Source organism: Falco biarmicus, chromosome 10 (genome assembly GCF_023638135.1).
Source record: "Falco biarmicus isolate bFalBia1 chromosome 10, bFalBia1.pri, whole genome shotgun sequence".
Classification (NCBI taxonomy): domain Eukaryota; kingdom Metazoa; phylum Chordata; class Aves; order Falconiformes; family Falconidae; genus Falco; species Falco biarmicus.
In genome coordinates, this window is record NC_079297.1 from 1,180,332 (window position 1) to 1,199,824 (window position 19,493).

The following is a 19,493-nucleotide window of genomic DNA, read 5'->3' on the forward strand; positions in this document are numbered from 1 at the left end:
CAGTTGTGAGGCTAGGATGGTTGAACTGGAACCAGAATGTCCCAGTCACCTGCCCAGGGCTTGGACACCCGTGACAACCTGATCGTATGATCCTGTGGACCTTAGGAAAGAAGCTATGGGAACCTTTTTGTTTCTCTTTCTTAGCTCTGGTCACTTGATGGGGAAATAGTTTCCTGTCGGCCCTTGCCAAATAGGGTGATGTTTTGCAATCAAGGCGAGAAGAGACAGCGCAGGACTCTTTCTGAATCTTGGTGAGGAAGCTCCAACAAGTGACATCGTAAAATAGCTGGTTTAATAAGGCAGAAGAAAAAGGGGACTATAGAATAGCAAGTAAATTTTACATCCCTTCAGAGACAGGGCACCCCACTTTCCTGCAGCATTGATGGACCTGGGATAGATTTTGCCACAGCATGCTGTGCAAATCCCATCTCTCCGAGGTCCAGGAAGACCTCTGCACCATGTCAGGCTGCCTCGTCATGCCCAGAAACCCTGCATGGTGTCCCCCTGCTGCAGTGCAGACCAGGTCGGAGAGAAGGAAAGGACACTGTGTCCAGCCGTAGGCTTCATCCAGGCTGTGGAGCAGGTTTGGTGGTTCTGGAGTAGAATAGGAAGGAAGCAACTTGGCTTCCCTTTTGTTCTCCTCAGGGGCCATTTTATCCCACCTGGCCTATATTGTCTATTGGAGGAGGGACAGCAATATCTCCCACAGGTCTGGATCCACTCCGTGGCACTGGCGCCATTCCTCATCCATCCTGGCTCACCAGTCCTATGCTGGAGCAACGGCAAGGTCCTCACTCCAAATAACTGCTCTCTTCCACCTCACCTGGAGCCTGGGCTCCAGCCCCTCGGCTGCCAGCTAGTCTGGGCTGACCAGCAGTCCCTGTGGCAATAATGAGGGGTTAATTAAACAGTGGAAGCTGCTTGCACCTTTGGGCAATGTGGGAGGGAGGAGGGCAGGGTAAGGATGGGTTGTGGGACTGCAGCAGTGTGGGACAGGTGGCACCTTGCCCAGGGATCCCACGCTGCTGAAGGCTGTGGCGTCTGTAGCTCCCTGCCACCCTGCAGGCTGCGGGCAGGGACATCCTGCCGTCCGGCTGGGCACAGTCCCTGCTACAACTGTCCCCAGCAGGAACAACACTGCAGGGCTCAGGGCTGGGCAGGCAGTGTTTGTGTGGCTGTTGTCTAGGGGGAAAAGGCAAAGTGGCCACTGGGCTTCTCTAGGGCTCCCGGAGGTGGTCCCCCTAGACCCTCTCTACCCTTTTCTTTCTTCCCCCTTCAGCCCTTTTGGTCTCCCTTGGAGATTTCATGGGGTAGAAGTTTTACAGCAGAGTGCCCTGTGGCCTTCTCCTTTTCTGGGGGCACCTCTTCTGGCCCCATCTCCTGTCTAACCCCCCTTTGCCCCCCCAGGCTTGACCAATTCTTGGCATCTCCTTGGACAGCCCCCCTTTGGGCTCATTCATCTCAATGGCCTCCACTGTCCACACTGGACTAGGGGACACCAGGCTGCATCAGTGGCCCGTGGAGAGCAAGCTCCTGGCTCACCCTGCTGTCCTGACGCCAGCCCAGGACAGAGCTGGTGGCATCGCCACCAGGCCAACCCCATGGGCATGCTGGAGTCCTGGGCCTTCCTCCACCAAGCCTTTTCTCACACCATTCGTCACCTCTGGGTGCAAGTCCAGGGTGTGGGACCATGGAAAGAGCTTTTCCCTTTCCACTGTTAGGGACTGCTGCATCCAGCAGCCTGAGGCAGAGGAGGCTGCCGCACCCCACGCCCCCAGGTCCAACCAGCTGTGGAGCCGACAGCTGTGGAGCTGACGTGTATTTCCAGAAGACAGAGGTGCATGCACACCTATACGCCAGCCACACAGATCGATACGGGCACACAGAGCACTCTCACACAAACAGCACCAACAGCCTCATCCTGCTCCCTTCTGGCTGACCAGGACGTGCCCCTTACCGGACCCCTTGAGGTGAATTTGAGCTCAAGTATAAAAGGCTTTAATGAACAATGCATCGGGCCAAGTCTTGCCACCTTAATCGGTTCTACAAAGAGTCTGGAAAGATGCAGCACTGAAGAACCAATCCTGCAGGCATGGGTTCACCCCCCAGCTCTACTGGCCAGCATTGCATCAGGGCTGCTGCAGCTCTTATCAGCACAGGAAATTTCACTCCCTGACCACAGGAGTCAAAGTCTCTGGCATTCCTGCTCCCAGCCAGTTTAACCCCTTCTGCAGTCTGACACCCTCACCTTCCCTACGAGGTCACTGCTTGGATACAAGTCACTATTGCTGAGCAGTTACACCTTCACTGGCCCTGGTTCGTCTGTGCTCCATGTACCTGCAGATGAGCTTTTTATCATGTAATGTAACAACTGCCAGTTCTAGGGGCCATGGGACCCCAGTGGGACAGCTGGTTCCATCCTTCTGGTGCAGCAGCAGACCCGTGGCCCACTGTCACCCTGGCCAGCCAGTGGGTCCTGGCAATGCTGGGGGCCCCATCTCCATCCCTGCAGAAGAGGAACATCACAGCCCAGCACTGGCACGTATAGTATATGCTGTCCCCAGTCCCACCACAGCTCTGAGGCTCATGGGCATGAAGAGCCGAGTGTGACTCTGCATGGAGAGGGAGTGAAGCCACAAAACGCTGACCTGTAAACCACTGTGGTCAGGAGCAAGGTGGCAGGAGAAAGGTGAGAAGGCTTCCCTGAAGAGGTGCCCCACTGCATTCCCTGAAAGTCGTCCTACACTCACCCCAAGGCAGTGTGTCCTAGGTGTTCTTGCCCTGACACGTTCCAAGACCATATCCTTGCAGCCTTCGTCAGTGCAGTCAGTGTGATTTCCTGTGCCCTCCATACAAAGAGTCCACGTGGCCTAAATTGGTCTCACGTGATCTATACAGTGCAAATGATCTCCATGTGGTCCCCAAGATCCATTTGATACAGCCCCTTCATCCAGGACAGCTCAGATGATTCTCAAGGCCAGTTATAGGCAGGAGACCAGAAACTACCCGCCTGGGGTCCCTGTCCCTCCCAGCCTCGTCCTCGGTGCTGATGGCCCCATGTAACCTCCCCCCAGACAATCTGTGGACACTGGCTGGTGTGCTACCCTGCCCCAGCAGCCTGCACCCTGTAGTGAGATGGTGAGAGACAGAGAGATGGGTGGGTGGGTGTATGAAGAGGGTCTGTGAGGCCCCGGTCTGAGGTAGTTGCCCTCAATAAATGCATATCATGGTCCAACATCTTCCTGGATGCATGTCTGACTCCCATACGTTGCCCCCAGATACGTCTTGGTCCCTCCCCATCCTTGACACATGTACTGTCCTGTATTCCCCACCTGGACACACGTCCTGGTCCTGCCTTGTAAGGGCCCTTTTTGAGAATAGGCTTTGTTCATCGTCTGGTGCCAGGTGGCAGAGTGATGATGCCTTAAAATGTAGTGAGGAAGCAATTAGCGCTAAATCTGCCTCTCTGAGCTCACCTGCAAATCAGTTCTGTGCACACCTGCCTGCAAGGAGGGGCTGCCCAAAGCCTCCCACAGCCCCAGTCCTGCTCTGGGAAGGGGAGGGCTCCTTGGAGGAGCACGGAGGGAGCCAACAGCTCCGTGGAGTGTTCTGGCTGTAAAGGTGCTTTGCTGCACACAGGCTTGGCTCAGGGCAGAACTGGGGTGGGAAAGTGATTATAACCAGCACTTATGTATGTCATGAAGGGTCTCATCTGGGGTCCTTGTCTTCATACGCCACACTACCTCACGCAGAAACCCCTGTGGATGGCCATAGGTTCAGCTCTGCCCAGCTGAGTCCGCAGCACAGACCTTCACTGCCCCCATCCCTCAGCAGCCCCCTGTCCTGACCGCCCCTGGGCTCAGGGACTCTGCAGGGTCCTGTGTCCCTGGAGATGCTTTTCTCAGCGCCCTCCAGGTCCTCGTATCCTCCCATCCCCTCTGTCCCCACACAGTTCTTGTGACTGTGGGGTGTCTTCGGCTGCCTGTCCATGGGGACATGCCACATAGGGTCTGCCAGGTCCACCAGGCAGGGCCAGCCCTCTAAGAGGTGACCTGTTTGAAGGAGTTGGGTGGGCTCAAGGTCACCCCGAGTCTCCTCTTGGCCAGGGCCACTGGGCGTTGGAAGAGACCTGCTGAGCCTTCCCTCTCATCAGTCCCACCACAGCCCTCCAACCCACGGCCGTGCTGCCCCCTCCCCACAGCCACGCTCCAAAGCCCCCTGTCACCCCACAGACACGCCCCACGTTCTTCCCCACCCCGCTGCCCTGCCCCCACGTTCTCCCTGCTCCTCCGCCACCTCCGGTTCGCCCCGCCCCAGGGCCCGCCCCTTCCCCGGCGCCGGGCGCTGTGTGCCGGGAAACGAAACTTCGGGGCGGGGGCGGGGGCGGGGGCGGGGCCGGGGCCGCCTGGCCAGCGGGGCGCGGCGGTGAGAGCGGTGCATCCTCCCCGCGGCGTGCCCATGGCCCGCACGCAGCCCAGTCCGTGAGTGGGGGGCGCTGGGGGGGGCACTGGTGCTTCATGCAGGGGCGTGCGGGGTGGCCGGAGTGTTCCAGTGTGACTGGGGGTGTTGGTGTGACGCGGAGCTCCGGAGGTAGTGGGGAGACCTGAAGGGTCCCAGAGGGAGGTGGGGGCTACGGGGGCTCAGGGCTTGCTGGGGGATACGGGGAAGTTTGAGGGTTGCTGGAGGATCCCAGGAAGAGACGGGGGCTTTGGGGAGGTGGGGGGTCCTCGGAAGTGGTTGGCTCAGTGGGTCCTGGGAGGAGATAGGGTCCTTGACACCCTCCCACACCCCCCAAGGAGGGGGATGAGGGATCTCAGAAGGACATGGGGGTCCTGGTTACCCATGGAGGCTACCCCTCCTGCCCCACCCCCCCCCCCCGCCACCCCCCGCCCCGTTTCTTTGCTTTGCAGGGAGGCTTTCTGCCAGCAGGCACCCACCTTCCTTGACTACCTGCACAGCATCCTGCAGAAGTACCCTGATGGGGGGCAGATCCTCAAGGTGAGACCCCCTGCCCCACTGGGCAGACCGCAGGGCCCCGCTGTGGGTGGTGGCCCTTGCCCAGCACCAGCTCCTGGGTCTTGCTGGGAAGGTGGGCTGGTGCCCTCCGGGCTGAGCACTGACCCCGACCCCAGGAGCTGGTGCAGAACGCGGACGATGCTGGCGCTAACGAGGTTGTGTTCGTGTCCGACGAGCGGGAGTTCAACATCGCTGGAGGAGGGCTGGCAGGCACCCAGGGTGAGAGGCACTGTGGGTGCCGCAAGAAACTGGACAAAGTGCAGGGGTGGCACTGGCACATACGGGGAGGGACTGGGGGATACTGGTGGTGAATTGAAGAGGGATCAGAGTGGACTGCAGGAACTGAATCCTGGTGTTCTGGGGGGGGGGGGGGGGGGGGCACTGAGGATACTGGGAGGGCTCAGTGGTACTTGGGGCACTTTTGTGGGACTGGAGCGGGGGGGGTGCTGAGATTGTGGGGACACTGAGTGAGGGTCACAATCCTCCATACATGTCCCAAGTCTCCCCTAACCTATGGTCCTGACCCCCCAGGCCCAGCCCTCCTGGCCTACAATGACGCCCTGATGTCCCCCCGGGACTGGGCAGGGCTCCTGCACCCGGGGGTGTCACACAAGCAGAAGGACCCCAGCACCGTCGGGCGCTTTGGCCTGGGCTTCACCTCCGTCTACCATCTCACTGGTGAGCAGCACTGGGGACCTTGACTGCAATTGAACTGGGGACATGGGTTGTACTGGAGGCACTGACCTACACGTGCCAGGGGCCACTGGGGGGCACCGAGGGGGTGCAAAGTGGAGGGCTGTGTCTGAAGTGAGGAAACCTGAAGCACTGGGAGGCTGTGTGGCAATGGAGGGCAGGGCTGCAGGGGCAAACTGAGGGAGGACTGATGAATTGGGATTAAGCTTGGGACCATGGGAGGCACTGTGGGGCTGAACTTGAAGATTCAAGTTCGGGTGATGGGTTGGGACGATCTGGGGAGGCAGTGGTGTCCATGTTGTCCCTGTGGCCTCATGGTTCCCCTGTCCCCAGACCTGCCAGGTGTGCTGAGCCATCCATCCTTGGGAGTACTGGACCCTGAATGCCAGGTGCTGCCAGGTGCCGGTGCCCGCTGGGACATCTCTGCAACCCAGGACCTTCCTGGCCTTTTCGAGCCCTTCTTGGCTGGGCTGGAAGCTGTGGGACAGCACCGTGGCTCTCCCCAAGGCACCCTCTTCCGCTTCCCCCTCCGCCGGCAACCCTCGAGAATCACTGCAGGCGTCTCTGATCCTCAGCGCCTCCGCAGCCTTCTCCAGACCTTCCTCACTGAGGCCCCTCTGGCCCTCCTTTTCCTCCGCCATGTCCGCCGGGTGGCTGTGCATCACGTGGCCCCTGATGGGGTCCAGACACTCATGGGGACCCTTGTGGCATCTCAGCAGCCTCTCCCTGTCCCAGGGCCATCAGGGGCTGAAGGGCTGAGTCTGACATGGTGCCTGGTGTCCCTGCATGGGGATGGGGTGGAGGATGACAGCAAGTGGCTGGTGGCCACAGGTCGGGCCACAGAGGGGCCGACCGTGGCACTGGGTGCAGGGCTGGGTTGCTACCCTGAGCTGAGCCTGGCGCACCCGCTCCATGGGTCCTGCCAGGGGCGGCTGTGCTGTTTCCTACCCCTGCCAGCCACAGATGAGATGGTCACAGGGCTGCCTGTCCATGCCAGCGCTCCATTTGCCCTCTCAGATGATCGCCGCCACCTCCGCTGGCCAGAGGAGGGTGAGGAGGGTGAGGATGATGCCCGCTGGAATGCTCTGCTGCTGCTTAATCTCCTGCCACGGATCTACAGCCACATGGCTACCGTGGCCATGTCTCTGTCTGACGCAGATGCCTACAGCATCTGGCCGGACCCCGAGAGCATGCCGAGCTGTGGCCGCATCCACAGCTTGGTGAGCCACATCTGCCGGGAGCTGGCAGCTGCCTGCAGCCTGGTGCCGGCCACGGAGGGGACCCCAGGGCAGCTGCGGGCCCCCGAGGCTGTGCTGCTGCCGGAGGTGGCGGGGGACGTGGCCGCACGGCAGGCAGTCCGAGCCTTGCTGGTGGCAGCTGGGGAGCCGGTGGCTGAGGTCCCAGCCCATGTCCGGAGGGTGCTGGCTCTGGGGATGGCGGAGGGCGTGCGGGAGGCCACGGCAGGCCACGTGCGGAAGGTGCTGCGGCACCGTGAGGCTGTAGACCTCCCAGCCACTGACCGGCTCTCCCTGCTGCGCTACGTGGCTGGGGATGGGCACCATGCCGAACTGCAGGGTCTCCCCCTCCTGCCTCGTGCTGATGGGACCTTCGTGGCCTTCGGAACTGCATCAGCCATCGTCTATGTGGACACATCCATCTGCCCCAGGTGAGTGCGCAGCCCCGTTCCCAGCAGGAGTGGGCAGGTGAGCCAGTTGCCCCATGCTCTTGAGCTGAAAGTGGGAGGCTGTGGTTGAACCTGGGCATGTGGGTGCTCCCCTGCCCACCTCTGCTCCCCTGGTAACACCGAGTGGGGGCTGAGCCCCATCCCCTCTCCCATCCCCCGGCACCTCTGTTTGTCCCCACAGGCAGCTCCTGCCCGGCCTGGCCGGGTCCTTCCTGCCCTCGGATCTGGAGCCGGGCTTGGACAGCCTCCTGCGAGGCATTGCCAAGGCAGGTAAGACACAGGGGGTCCCTGGACCACCTTTGGGTCCCCTGATCTCCCTCTAAACCCCAGCACCCCTAGGCACCCCCTGGGGCTCCTCTGCAGCCCCAGTATCTCCCTGTACCACGCTGATACTCCCTGTGCAAGCCTGGGGTCCCTGATCGCTGTCTGAGGCCTCTCTCTGGGCTTCCCCCATCCACCCAACAGCACTCTGGAGCCCAAGTCCCACTGTCTCTCCTCCGGTTTGGGGGGTGTTGTCTGAGCCCAGGGCCACCTCTCCTATCCCATGTCTCCCTGTGTCTCCAGGGACTCCCCTGTCCTTGCTCTTCTTCCCACAACCCCCCATCCCCTCTGTGCTCCCTCAGATCCTGGGTCTCCCTGTGTTCCCCATCTGAGGACCTCTCTGCCCCCCAGTACTGGTACCCCTGACACCTCTTTCCCTCTCAGATCTCCTCCATCCCCACCAGTCTGGGCTTCCACTGTTCCTCCTATTAGGGTATCCAGTGGCCCTCCAGAGCCCAGGTCCTCCCATCCTCCCCGTTGCCGCATCACCTGCAGATCTCAGGTTCTTTCCCTGCCAGGTCCCAGGTCCCACGTACTCCTCACCCAGCCTCTGCCTCCTGTGCACAGGGCTCTTCTCCAACCTGGTTCTGCTGAACCCAGCCGTGACTGCCCAGACCCTGCGCTTGGCTCTGCCCCCGACCTGGACATCCCAGTCTTCAACCCCAGTGACCTGGTGCCCAGCCCAAGGCCCTCCCCAGCCCCCAGCCTCCTGGTTCCCAGCCCTGTGGCAATTCCTGGCTCACCACGTGGAAGACCTGGGCCCTCTGGAGGGGCTCCCTCTCGTCCCCCTGTCCCCACTGGATGCCCCCAGCATCTGCCTGGCTCCACTGATACCCCAGTCCAGTCTTATCTTTCAGGCAGGTGAGGACCAGCACCTGCCACCTGCTGTGGCCTCTGTGCTGGAGGTGCTGGGTTGCCCAGTGGTGCTGCCAGGTGTGTGGCAGCGCTCCCTGTCCCACTATGTCCTGCCTGCATCCCCACTTGGCGCCCTGCGGGCCCTGGGCAGGCAGGGGGCTGCAGCTGTGGCCTCCCGCCTGGCCTCGCTGCCTGCCTCAGACGTGGACTCCCTCCGGCTCTACCTGGCAGACCTCCCATCCCTAAGAAAGGAGGACAGTGCCACCCTGGCTGCTTTGCCCCTCTTTGTCCCACTGCCCTGCTTGGCTGCCCCACAGCCCACAGGGCTGGTGCCAGCCAGTGCCACCCCGGTGCTGGAGCCAGGGCTGGAGCTGCCCAGAGATGTGGTGCTGCCAGAGGCCATGTTGCAGTGCCGGGATGAAGCTGACCGGCAGCTCCTGGGGAGGCTGAAGAAGCCCCTTGTCAGTACAGCCTGCATGGCGCTGGTGGCCATCAGGGCTGTGGCCCGGGGTGCCTATGCAGGGCTGGTGGCCGAGAAACAGGCTCTGCTGCTTTGGGTGCTGCAGCACGGAGACGTACTCTTTGCACAGAGCCCCCCGCTCCAGCAGGCGTGCAGCAGGCTGGCCTTCCTGGAATCCCCCAAAGGCCCTGCACGTCCGCAAGACCTCTATGACCCCTGCAACAGCACCCTGCGGGCACTGCTGGGCCCTGAGCACTTTCCTCCTGCTGCCTTCCGCAGCCCACCCGTGCTCCGTGCCCTGAGAGCCCTGGGCTTGCGGCAGGGTGAGGGGTGCCTGACGCCTTTTGACATCCTAGAGGCTGCAGCGAGCGTGAGTCAGCATGATGCAGCGGCTCTGGGCAGGGCTCAGGCACTGATCAAGGTCTGCAACTGCCCCAAGGCACTGGCTGGCTTCAGCGCTGAACATCTTAGGGAGCTCCAGGCCCTGCCATGGGTGCCTCGTTCTGAGTGCACCAGGAATCCTAAGCAGCCCTTCCTGCCCCCCAGGAAGCTGCGGTCCGCCCAGTACCAGCCCCTGGTTGGGCTGGCCATGCATCTGACAGATGCCTTTGTGCCAGAGGCAGAGCAGAAGCTGGGGCTGAGCCAGCCTCCCCCACCACAGAAAGTGTGGGAGCAGCTGAGAAAGCTGGTAGGGTGCAGGGATGTGGGTGAGGTAGTTCGTGCACTCCAGCCTGTCTATCGGCACATGCAGGAGAACCTGAAGACCTTTGGGGCTGCCCCAGATGATGCTGTGGTGTGGACTGGGGCTGGGTTTGCCCAGCCACGTGATGCCGTGCTGGGCTATCCTGAGGAGCTGGAGCAGGAACTGGGGAAGCTGGTGCCCTGCGTGCCCCCTGAGTTCCTGCCCTACAGCTGCCTCTTCAGGGCTTGGGGCGTGGAGGCGAGGGTGAGTGAGGAGAGGGCGGCTGCGGCCCTGCGCTGCCTGGGGCAGGACATAGACACTCGAAGCTCCAGAGCTGGCACCGCAGCAGAGTTGCAGGTGGCTGTAGCTGTCCTGGAGTGGCTTAAGAGCCGGGGGCACCGGGGTGAGGGCACCGTGCCGGTTCCTGTGAGGATCCTGGAGGGCTCAGGCTTTGCCCTCCGCCCAGCTGCCTCTACCGTGTACCTGGACATGGACCTGGAGCCAGAGGAGGATGTTCAGGAGGTGGTGCATGAGGCGGTGCCATCCAGCACAGCCATATTCCTTGGTGCGGAGCTGCTCAGTACGCGGGTGCTGGGGCCAGAGCCATTCACAGCCTGTGGTCCCTCTGAGCCCATCACCTTACGGCTCCGCAACATCCTCCAGGAGTATGGTGAGGAGAGCGACCTCTTCACAGAGATGGTCCAGAATGCCGAGGATGCTGGAGCTACTGTGTGCCGCTTCCTCCTGGACCTCCGATGCTGCAGAAAGGCCACCTCTGGGCTGCTAGACCCTGGCATGGCTGCCTGCCATGGCCCAGCCCTCTGGGCTTACAACAACGCCCTCTTCACGGAGGATGACCTCCGTAACATCACACGGGTCGGGGCTGCTACAAAGGAGGGCCAGGCAGGCCAGATTGGGCGCTTTGGCCTGGGCTTCAGCTCCGTCTACCGTGTCACTGATGTGCCAGCAGTGCTGAGTGGGGAGACACTACTCATCTTTGATCCCAACGGCACCCATCTGGGAAAGCACATGCCCATACCTGGCTGCCCTGGCATCCGCCTGGACTTCTCCAACCGACCACGCATCCTCCGTGCTTTTGCAGAGCAGTTCTGGCCCTACCACGGTATCTTTGGGTGCCGCCTGCCTGAGCCAGGACCCTTTCCAGGGAGCCTTTTCCGCCTGCCTTTCCGCACTGAAGAGGAAGCTGTAAAGTCACAGATTTGCTCAGAGGCCTTTGGTACAGAGCGCATCCAGTCCCTTGGCACCAGCTTCCTTGGCTCTAACCGGCTCCTGCTGCTCTTCCTCAAGGGAGTGAGGGAGATGTCCCTGGAGATGCTGCCACACACAGCCACCTCTGCGAGGGACACCATGCCTCTGGCCATGCTACGGCGAAAGCTGATCCGAGACCTGGGGGCCCCTGGGGGCCCCCCAAGCCGGGCAGCTATCGAGCAGTTCACAGCCTGCGAGGAGTCATTTAAGACCACGTGGCACTACCTAGTTTTGGTGTGTCAGGGTGATGGGGAGCTGCTGGAACTGTTTCATCAGAACAGGCAAGCAGGGCTCCACCCTCCGCCTCCCATGGCTGGCGTGGCCCTTCCCCTGGCCCTGACTGCAGATGATAAGTGGGTGCCGCGTCTAGATGCCGAGGAGGGGCGAGTCTTCTGCCACCTTCCCATGCCAGTCAACTCAGGGCTGCCAATCCACGTGCATGGGGCCTTCAGCATCCTCTCCAATCGCAAGGGGCTGTGGGACACGGCACACCAGGGCAAGTGGAACCGGGTGCTGCTCCGCAATGCTGTGCCAGCTGCCTGGCTCCAGGCACTGGACCAGCTCCGCATCATGCATGAGGCAGGTGAGCTGAAGAGCTATGAATACCATGTCTTCTGGCCGGACTCTAACACTGCCCGCTACCCCTACGTGGAGGCTGTGACTGGTTTCTACCAGGCTATGGCAGCCAGGGATGGTCCCAGGCTGTTTTCTGATGGCTGCTCTTGGTGCTCACTGCAGGATGCCCGGTTCCTGCACCAGGCTGTGGTCAGACACCCTAAGCTGGGTGCCGTTGCGAAGCGTGTCTTTGCCAATACCCTGCCCCGTCCCCTGTTAGCTGTGCACTTGCCAGAGCACGTGCACAGGGGCCTCGGGAAGGCAGTGGATGCTGGCACCTATGACTGGCCCCGCTTTTACTGTGAGCTTGTGCTTCCCAACTTGAAAGACCTCTCTGCTGTTGATCGGGAACCGCTGCTTCTCCATGCACTGGATATTTCCCATGATGATGTGGACAAAGTGCTGCAGAGAGTGCCCTGCATTCCTGCCACCCCTCATGGCCACCTGCAGCTCATCAATCACCTGGTGCATCCTGGAGGCCGCACTGCCACTTTGTATGACCCTAAGGACGGGCGCTTCCCCATGGGGGATGCCTTCCTTTCCCCGGGAATACTAAGCCAACTGGAGAGGTTGGGCATGGTTAAGGACAGGATGACTCTGCCAGAGCTGCTGGAGCGGGCAAAGACAGTGCAGCTTATTTGGACCAAGGACCATGCCCAGGCCTGCCAGAGGGCTGTATGCATCCTTCAGCTGCTTCAGGATGCAGTGGAGGAGAGGGTGGACAACACCACGCAGGCAGCTTTCCAGACTGTGCCCTTCCTCCCTGCTGTGCTGCCCACTGGTGACCATGCGCTGTTGCCAGCTGCCCAGCTCTACCATCACCTCCATGCCCTACTAGTGGGACTCATCCACCCTGTCTTGGCTTCCAAAATGCTGGGGGAAAACTTCAGCATCCCTAAGGAGGTCACATCCTTTTTGGGACTGGACCGGCAGCCACCAGCAGCTAGAGTCCTTGAGCAGCTGCAGGCACTGAGCCGCAGCTCCAACGCTCTCTCTTTGGAGACCCTGCAGGACAGCACCCACAGCTGCTACAGGTACCTGGACAAGCTGCTCCAGAGAGATCGCTCCAGCTGTGATGAAGTGATTTCTGCAGTGACCAAAAGGGAGCCCTTCATCTTGGTGGGCTCCTGCTTTGTGCCCGTCATGGCTGTGGCTGAAAGGCTCTCATTTGAGGCTGCCCCATACCTTCACCAGCTCCCAGAGCAGTACCGGCGCTACAGCCAACTCTGGGAGTGTGTGGGGCTGCGCCACACGTTTGCCTGGGAGGATTATGCCCGAGTGCTCTGCACGCTGGCAGACATGTATGCTGGGGAGCCGCTGCCTGCCGCAGAGCTGGCTCTGGCCTTGCAGCTGGTGTCTTCTGGCTTGATGGCAGTTGACAAAGAGCTTGATGCCTACCAGACCCAGCAACTCTTTCTACCTGACCAGGAGGGCATCTTGCGTTCATGCGACAAGCTCTGCTTCAATGACACGCCATGGATGCCGGTGGACAGAGATGTCCTGCTGTGCCACGAACAGCTGTCCCGAGCCACAGCCCTGCGCTGTGGGGTGCCTACCACACGCCACCGGGCGCTGGAGAGGAACCGGCTGCTCACTGGAGACCTGAACTCCTGGGTGCAGCCATTTGGTGCCCATGAGGACTTGCCCACACGGCTGAAGAACATCTTGGGTGAGTACCCGGCATCTGCTCGTGATATAGTGGCAGAGTTGCTCCAGAATGCAGATGATGCTGGTGCAGGGCTTGTGCACTTTGTGTGGGACCGCCGGCAGCACCCAGCGGATGCCACTTTCAGTGACAACTGGAACTTCCTGCAGGGCCCTGCCCTTTGCATCTACAATGACAGCCCCTTCCAGCAGCAGGACATCGAAGGCATTCAGCGTCTGGGGGTGGGTAGCAAGCAAGGCCGGCAGGATGTCACAGGCAAATATGGCCTTGGCTTCAACACTGTCTTCCACTTTACTGACTGCCCAGCCTTCCTTACTGGAGACAGTGCACTGTGTGTCTTTGATCCCCATCTCTACTATGTGCCTAATGCCACAATGGAGAGTCCTGGTGGGATGTTCGCTGTCAACCCTGAATTCAAGAAGACCTTTCCAGACATTTATGGCACCTTCCTACCCTCCCTTTTCAACCTGAACAAGGGTGTCATCTTCCGGCTGCCTCTTCGCACTGCAAGTGGGGCTGCCATCTCCAGGGTGTCTGGCATGGTCGTGCGGGACCAAGACCTCAGGGACATGGAGACAGTACTGGCTGAGGAAGGAGAGGACTTGGTGCTCTTCCTCCGGCACCTCCACACTGTGGTTTTCTCCGAGATCCCCCCAGATGGGGAACAGGCATTGGAGAGGCTGCGGGTTGCCACAGAACTGGGAAATGGTGATGCAGAGCTGAGACGGGGTTTTCAAGAGAGATTGAGCCAAACTGTTGATGGGAACAGCCCCACCTCTCTCTCCTATATCATGACAATCAAAACCAGCACGGCTAAGGCCAGCAGTGTGTGGAGGGTGATGTCCCAAATTGGGGTGCAGGAAGGGGCTGAGGAGTCTCCAGTGCCTGGGCGGCTGCCCTACGGGGCTGTGGCTGCCTGCCTGAAGCCATTGCACTTGGACAAAGTCATGGGCAAAGCTTTCTGCACCCTCCCGTTGCCGCTGACCACAGGGCTGCCTGTGCACATCAATGCCAACTTCGCTGTGGATGCGGCCAGGCGCAATCTCCGTCAGGACACAGGCAGCACAGAGGAAGCCTGGAATAGCTTCTTACTCCGGCGCTTGGTGCCTCCCCTGTACTGTGCCTTTCTCACCAGGCAGTGGGAAGCCCTGCAGCCTGAAGGGCTCCAGTTTAAGTCTCTGTCAGACTGCCAGAAGTGCCTGACCTCCCACTACCTCCACTTCTTCCCTGCTGGGACAGAGGTGCTACCCACCTTTCAAAACATGGTGAGGGAAGTCTATAGGCACCTCAGTCGTGCACGCCTACCCCTGATGCCTGTGTACCACCTGAAGCAACCTGACAGCACAGTGACAATGACCTGGGCATCTCCAGGTGGTGGGGATGTGCTAACAGAGCCATACTTCCTCAAGTCAAAGCCTGAGCCAGTTCTCCAGGAGGTGCTGCAGCGCCTGAACATGAACCTGGTGCCAGCATTCATCCACCTGCGGCATATCTACAAGGAGTTCATTGAAGCCAATGTGGACACCATTGCCTTTCAGCCAGACTCCCTCCGGCGCTTCCTCAAGGCCCTGGCACTCCCTGTGCCGTGCAGGTTGGCTGAGACACCCATAAGGACAGCAGAGAGCTGCTCCATCCTGCTGAGGCACTGCCTGGAGCCCACGAGCACGGACAAGGCAGAAGTGGAACTAGAACTGGAAGGCCTTCCCTTGCTGGCCACACAAGACGGCTGCCTGAACGCCCTCAGCACCCACCACCCAGTGTTCCACAGCACTTTTGCCCACCTCTTTCCCCGCCACTGCCACCTCTTCATTGACAGGTCGATCTCGGACTTGGTCCTGCCCTGCTTTGTGAAGATGCTGGGCCTCCTGGAGGCCACACCGCTCATCCAGGAGGCTCTGGCTCAGCTGAACTGGACCACAGAGGGGCAGATGTGGCTTAAGGAGCTGTGGAGCTTCTTCAGCGCTGTGGTCTACCCAGTCACAATGACCAAAGAAGAGATAAACACCAATATGGATTCATTCATGGATCACCTCCAGGATTTGGAAGTGCTGCCTGTTCAGGGGCATGACAGAGACTTGAAGCAGCGACTGCCACTGTCCTCCCTCCCCAATGTTCTTTTTAATTGTGACACGGATGTGGCCAAGGTGCTGCACAAACTGGGCATCCCTGTGCTCCAGCTGTCCCTGCTGCCTTTTAACTTTGCCTTCTTCTGCCTGCAGGCAAGGACACTGCAGGCCACAGAGCCTAGGGCTGTGGTGGCCTGGTTGGCAGGCACCAGAGCTGACCTCCACTGGAAGAACTTAACTGAGTGGGATGTGACTGCTCTGCTGGGCTTTGTGCAGGGAAAACTGGATTTGTCGGCACAGCAGCAGCTCCAGCTCCTGCCTCTATTCAGGAAGCATGATGGGGAGTACGTCCCCGTGAAACCCTACCGCAAGGTGCTCTTGCTCAGCAGCCAGGTCCCACGTGCCCTGGCCCTGTACAGCCTGGACAAGGACACGTTGCTGCTTACAGCAGACAGGAACCACCAGCTGCTGGCCAAGGATTTGCAGTGGGAGCTCACAGATGACAAGCAGCTCTTTACGTCTGTAGTGCTGCCCCGGCTGTCCCAGCTCACAGCGCAACAACTTATGGAAGCTTTGCGCTTATTCTTTGACCTGCAACACCCCTATGACATTAAGTTCAAGGAAGCTGCTGTGAAAGCTTTTCAGACTGTGGCTTTTATACCCGACTCCCACGGTGTGCTGCGCCTGGCCTCCTACTTCTATGACAACACACCCTCCTTCCGCAATCTGCAGCTCCAATACCGCTTCGTGCCCGAGTCTTTCTTTGTGGACTTGGATTACAACCGTACAGCTGCCACAGCTTTCCTGCTTGAGGTGGGTGTGTGCACCACCCTCTCTGTGCAGGATTTTGTGGCACTGGCCAAAAAGATAGAGTATGAAGCCACTCAGGCAAGGTGCCATGCTGAAGACCTGCAGCTGCAACAGCATGAGATGCTCAACAACCTTAACACCCTGTTGGATGATCCCTCATCCATGGGTTTCCTGGAGCAAATTGCCTCCATCCGCTTCATGCCTCCACTGGACATTCCCCCAGATCTGGTGAACCTCCACCCCCCTTTTGCAGCCTGCACTAAGCCCGTGGCCCTGAAGGGCAGTGTTTACTACTGCCAAGAGGATGTAGCTCAGCTGCTGTGGACATCAGCCAGCATCCTGCCAAAGTCCTTCACACTCAAGCAGGATGACCTGAAGGCTATGGAAGTCCTTGTGGAGATACCTACTGCCCTGGTGGTGGCTAACCTGGAGAAGGTTTGCCGGGCAGCCTGCCAGACACCAGAGCAGGTGAACACACGGGCCAAAGTACTCCAGAAGGTGTACAACTTCTTGCAGACCCATCTGAAGGAGGTGGATGCAGAGCACCTCGCCTCACTGCCTGTGGTGCTGGCCAAGTCAGGGGACATGGCCATGCCATCGCAAGTGGTGAACTCGCTCCTGGATGAGGCTGACTTTTACCCCTACCTCCTCACACCTGACCCCTGCATTGCTCTCTATGTGGAACTCCTGCAACACCTTGGGGTGGTCCTGCTTCCCACACTGACTCACTACAGCTATGTCCTGACCCAAATCCACCAGGAGAGCCAAGCCAGTGGGATCCTCAATGCTATCCAGAAGAATACAGTCCTGCTGGCTACACGACGCTTCTTCCAACTGCTGCAGGAGGCACAGGAACTCCCTGATTTCTCCACTGTGGCTGAGCTGTACTTGCTGAGCACTGCTGACTGCCTTGAGTCATCCCACAGGCTGTACTTCAATGACTGCGTGTCCTCAAATACCTGTAGGGCCTTGGAGAGGGCCTTCGTGTTTATGGCTGAACTACCAGGGGTTAGGTGTAACGCCTGGTGGCTGCTGCAGATGCTACCGGAGCGCCTGCAGCCACGGTTGCTCTCGGAGGTGACCGAGCAGCAGCTGGAGGAGCGCAGACTGCGGCCGTGTCGCTACGGTTCTCACTGCGCTGGGCAGAAGCGTCTGCAGACCCTCCTGGTATCACCGTGCTTTAGGAGGGGGCTGGAGGCCCTCCTCCAGTGGCAGAGCCACAGGGCTGTGATGAGTGTGAAGGAGGATGGAGGCTTTTCCTTGGAGCAGCTGAAAGTGCAGTGCTGCGAGGACATCCGCACTGTTCTGGTCCACTGTGGTGCAAAGGTGGAGGGCAGCTCCCAGTCACGGGTCATCTACGTGTGCCAGGCTGGTGGTACCCAGCGGCTCCTCTACATCCGGCATGCCGAGTTGGTGCTGGGCCGGCAGCAGCTGAGGATCGTGGAGACGCTGGCGCAGGAGATCAATACCATCCTGGGTGGACAGCTGGAGGCACCTGCCTTGTCAGTGCTGCGTGAAATGCTGGTCTGCCAGAAGCCAGGGGAAGTGGCCACTGTTCTGGAGGAGAATGATGTGGCGCTGCCGGGTGCTGCACCAGAGCCAGAGAAGGTCGTGGAACCAGAGCTGGAGGAGGGGCTACAGGAGGAGGCTGTGGCAGAGGTGAATGGCAGTGTGCATCATGGCCTGGCAACCTCCTGGCAGCTGTGCGATGCCAAGCAGCCAAAGGTGCCGCAGGACCTCTACCTCCCCTGCTGGGGACAGGACCACCATGGCTCCCAGCTGGGCAGTGAGGTGGCCATGGCCCCAGTTCCACCCATCCCAGAGGCCCAGCGGTGGTTGCGGCAGGCCAAGAGCGACCTGCAGGCAGCCTACAATGACTTCAGGCGCGGCTGCCCCAACTGGGTCCTCTTCAAGGTGCACCAGACCCTTCAGAAGGCACTGGTGGCTGCCATACTTTGCCATGGTGAGGCCTTTGAGGCCGGAATGGGGCTGGTGGGCCTGGCCCGATGGCTGGAGGTAGCGCAGCCGAAGCTGAAGGGCTTGGCAGAGGAGGTGAAGTGGCTGCACGGCTGTGGCGTGGATGGCAAGGCCACACAGTACCCCAGCTGCCACCGCTTCCCCACCACCCCTGAGGAGGCATTCCACAGCGTGGATGAGGAGGAGGTACTGAGGAGGGCGCAAGGTGTGCTGGAGAGGCTGCAGGACCACGTGGGCAGGATGTGAGGGTGTCCCCACAGAGGGGACACTGCCACCTGGGCCACGGAACTGATACCGGGGGAAGTTTAACAGTGTGCTTAACTGTAAATGTTGTAACTAACGTATCAGTGACATGGCCGAGCTGTACAATGCTGTATTATGTCATTTAGCTACTAGCAGAATGCTGCATTGTATAGTTTAGCTATTAAGTAGGTAAGAACTGGTCCAAGACCAAGACATAAACCAAGAGTGCTGAAACAGGGCCAGAAGAAAAGGTCATGAAAAGGATAAGAAAAGGAAGATGACGAAGAGGATCAAGAAAGGATGAAGATGTCCCAAAAGACCATCAGAGGACCCCCAATACATTAGGCCACAAGTGTAGTAACAGTGTAGATATGATAAGTAGTTCTTGGAACTGTAATGCATATGCTAATAGTTTCTCAGAAATGTCATTTACATGTATAGATCAGCCATATAAAGATAAACAGCGAATAAAGTCAGTATGCATGCTGGGTGGAAATTATCCCCTGTATATCTGGGGCCAAAAATAAACAATGCCTGCTTTCTGAAACTCCAAACTGATTATTAGAGAGTTTTGTCTCCGATTTTTTGGCATCAATCCCTCTGAACCTCTTTCAGTTCAGCTCTGTCTGGAGGTCCAAGGCTGCACCTAGCATTAAGATCCAAGCTAAGCATGAAGAGGCAGGGGCATAATGATTTTCTTTCTTTTGTTCTTGCTTGCTTTCCTAGTTATACATATCACTTTATTTCCTGCCCCCTCACCCTTCTTCCCCACCCCAACCTTTTCCTGGGCAGTGTTTCATGGCACCGACCAGCAACCAAGGAGTTCTCCCTGATCCCTGAGGGAAATGGACAGCTCAGAGCCTCGGCTTTTTTTCATATGTGAAGCTGAGACTGTTTTCTGCCTCAGTATAACTCTTTTTCATAATCTTTTGTAGAGGAATGAAGGCAGTGGGTTGATTAGCATCGATAATATGTAGCTGTGGCCTTCATGCAGAGGTGGTGAGTTGATTGACATGGACAATGTGCAGCTGTAGCTCGTTCCCACTAAATAGTTAAAGTAGCCCTAAGGATGGTGGGAGAGGTGGTTGGCTGGAGGAGCAGCAGTGTGGTCTGACCTCTGGAGGAAGGAGCAACAG

General features: G+C 59.3%; 1 protein-coding gene across 1 annotated transcript; it reads left to right on the plus strand.

The window, feature by feature from the left end:
- The first annotated feature begins 4,400 nt into the window (after positions 1-4,400).
- On the plus strand, positions 4,401-18,915 carry LOC130155716 (sacsin-like). The gene is made up of 7 exons (XM_056353251.1): positions 4,401-4,481; positions 4,911-4,998; positions 5,133-5,235; positions 5,548-5,694; positions 6,043-7,375; positions 7,575-7,663; positions 8,282-18,915. Exons 1-7 carry the CDS (start codon positions 4,459-4,461, stop codon positions 18,358-18,360), a joined length of 11,862 nt encoding a protein of 3,953 aa, XP_056209226.1. The 5' UTR covers positions 4,401-4,458; the 3' UTR covers positions 18,361-18,915.
- Positions 18,916-19,493: the final 578 nt, after the last annotated feature.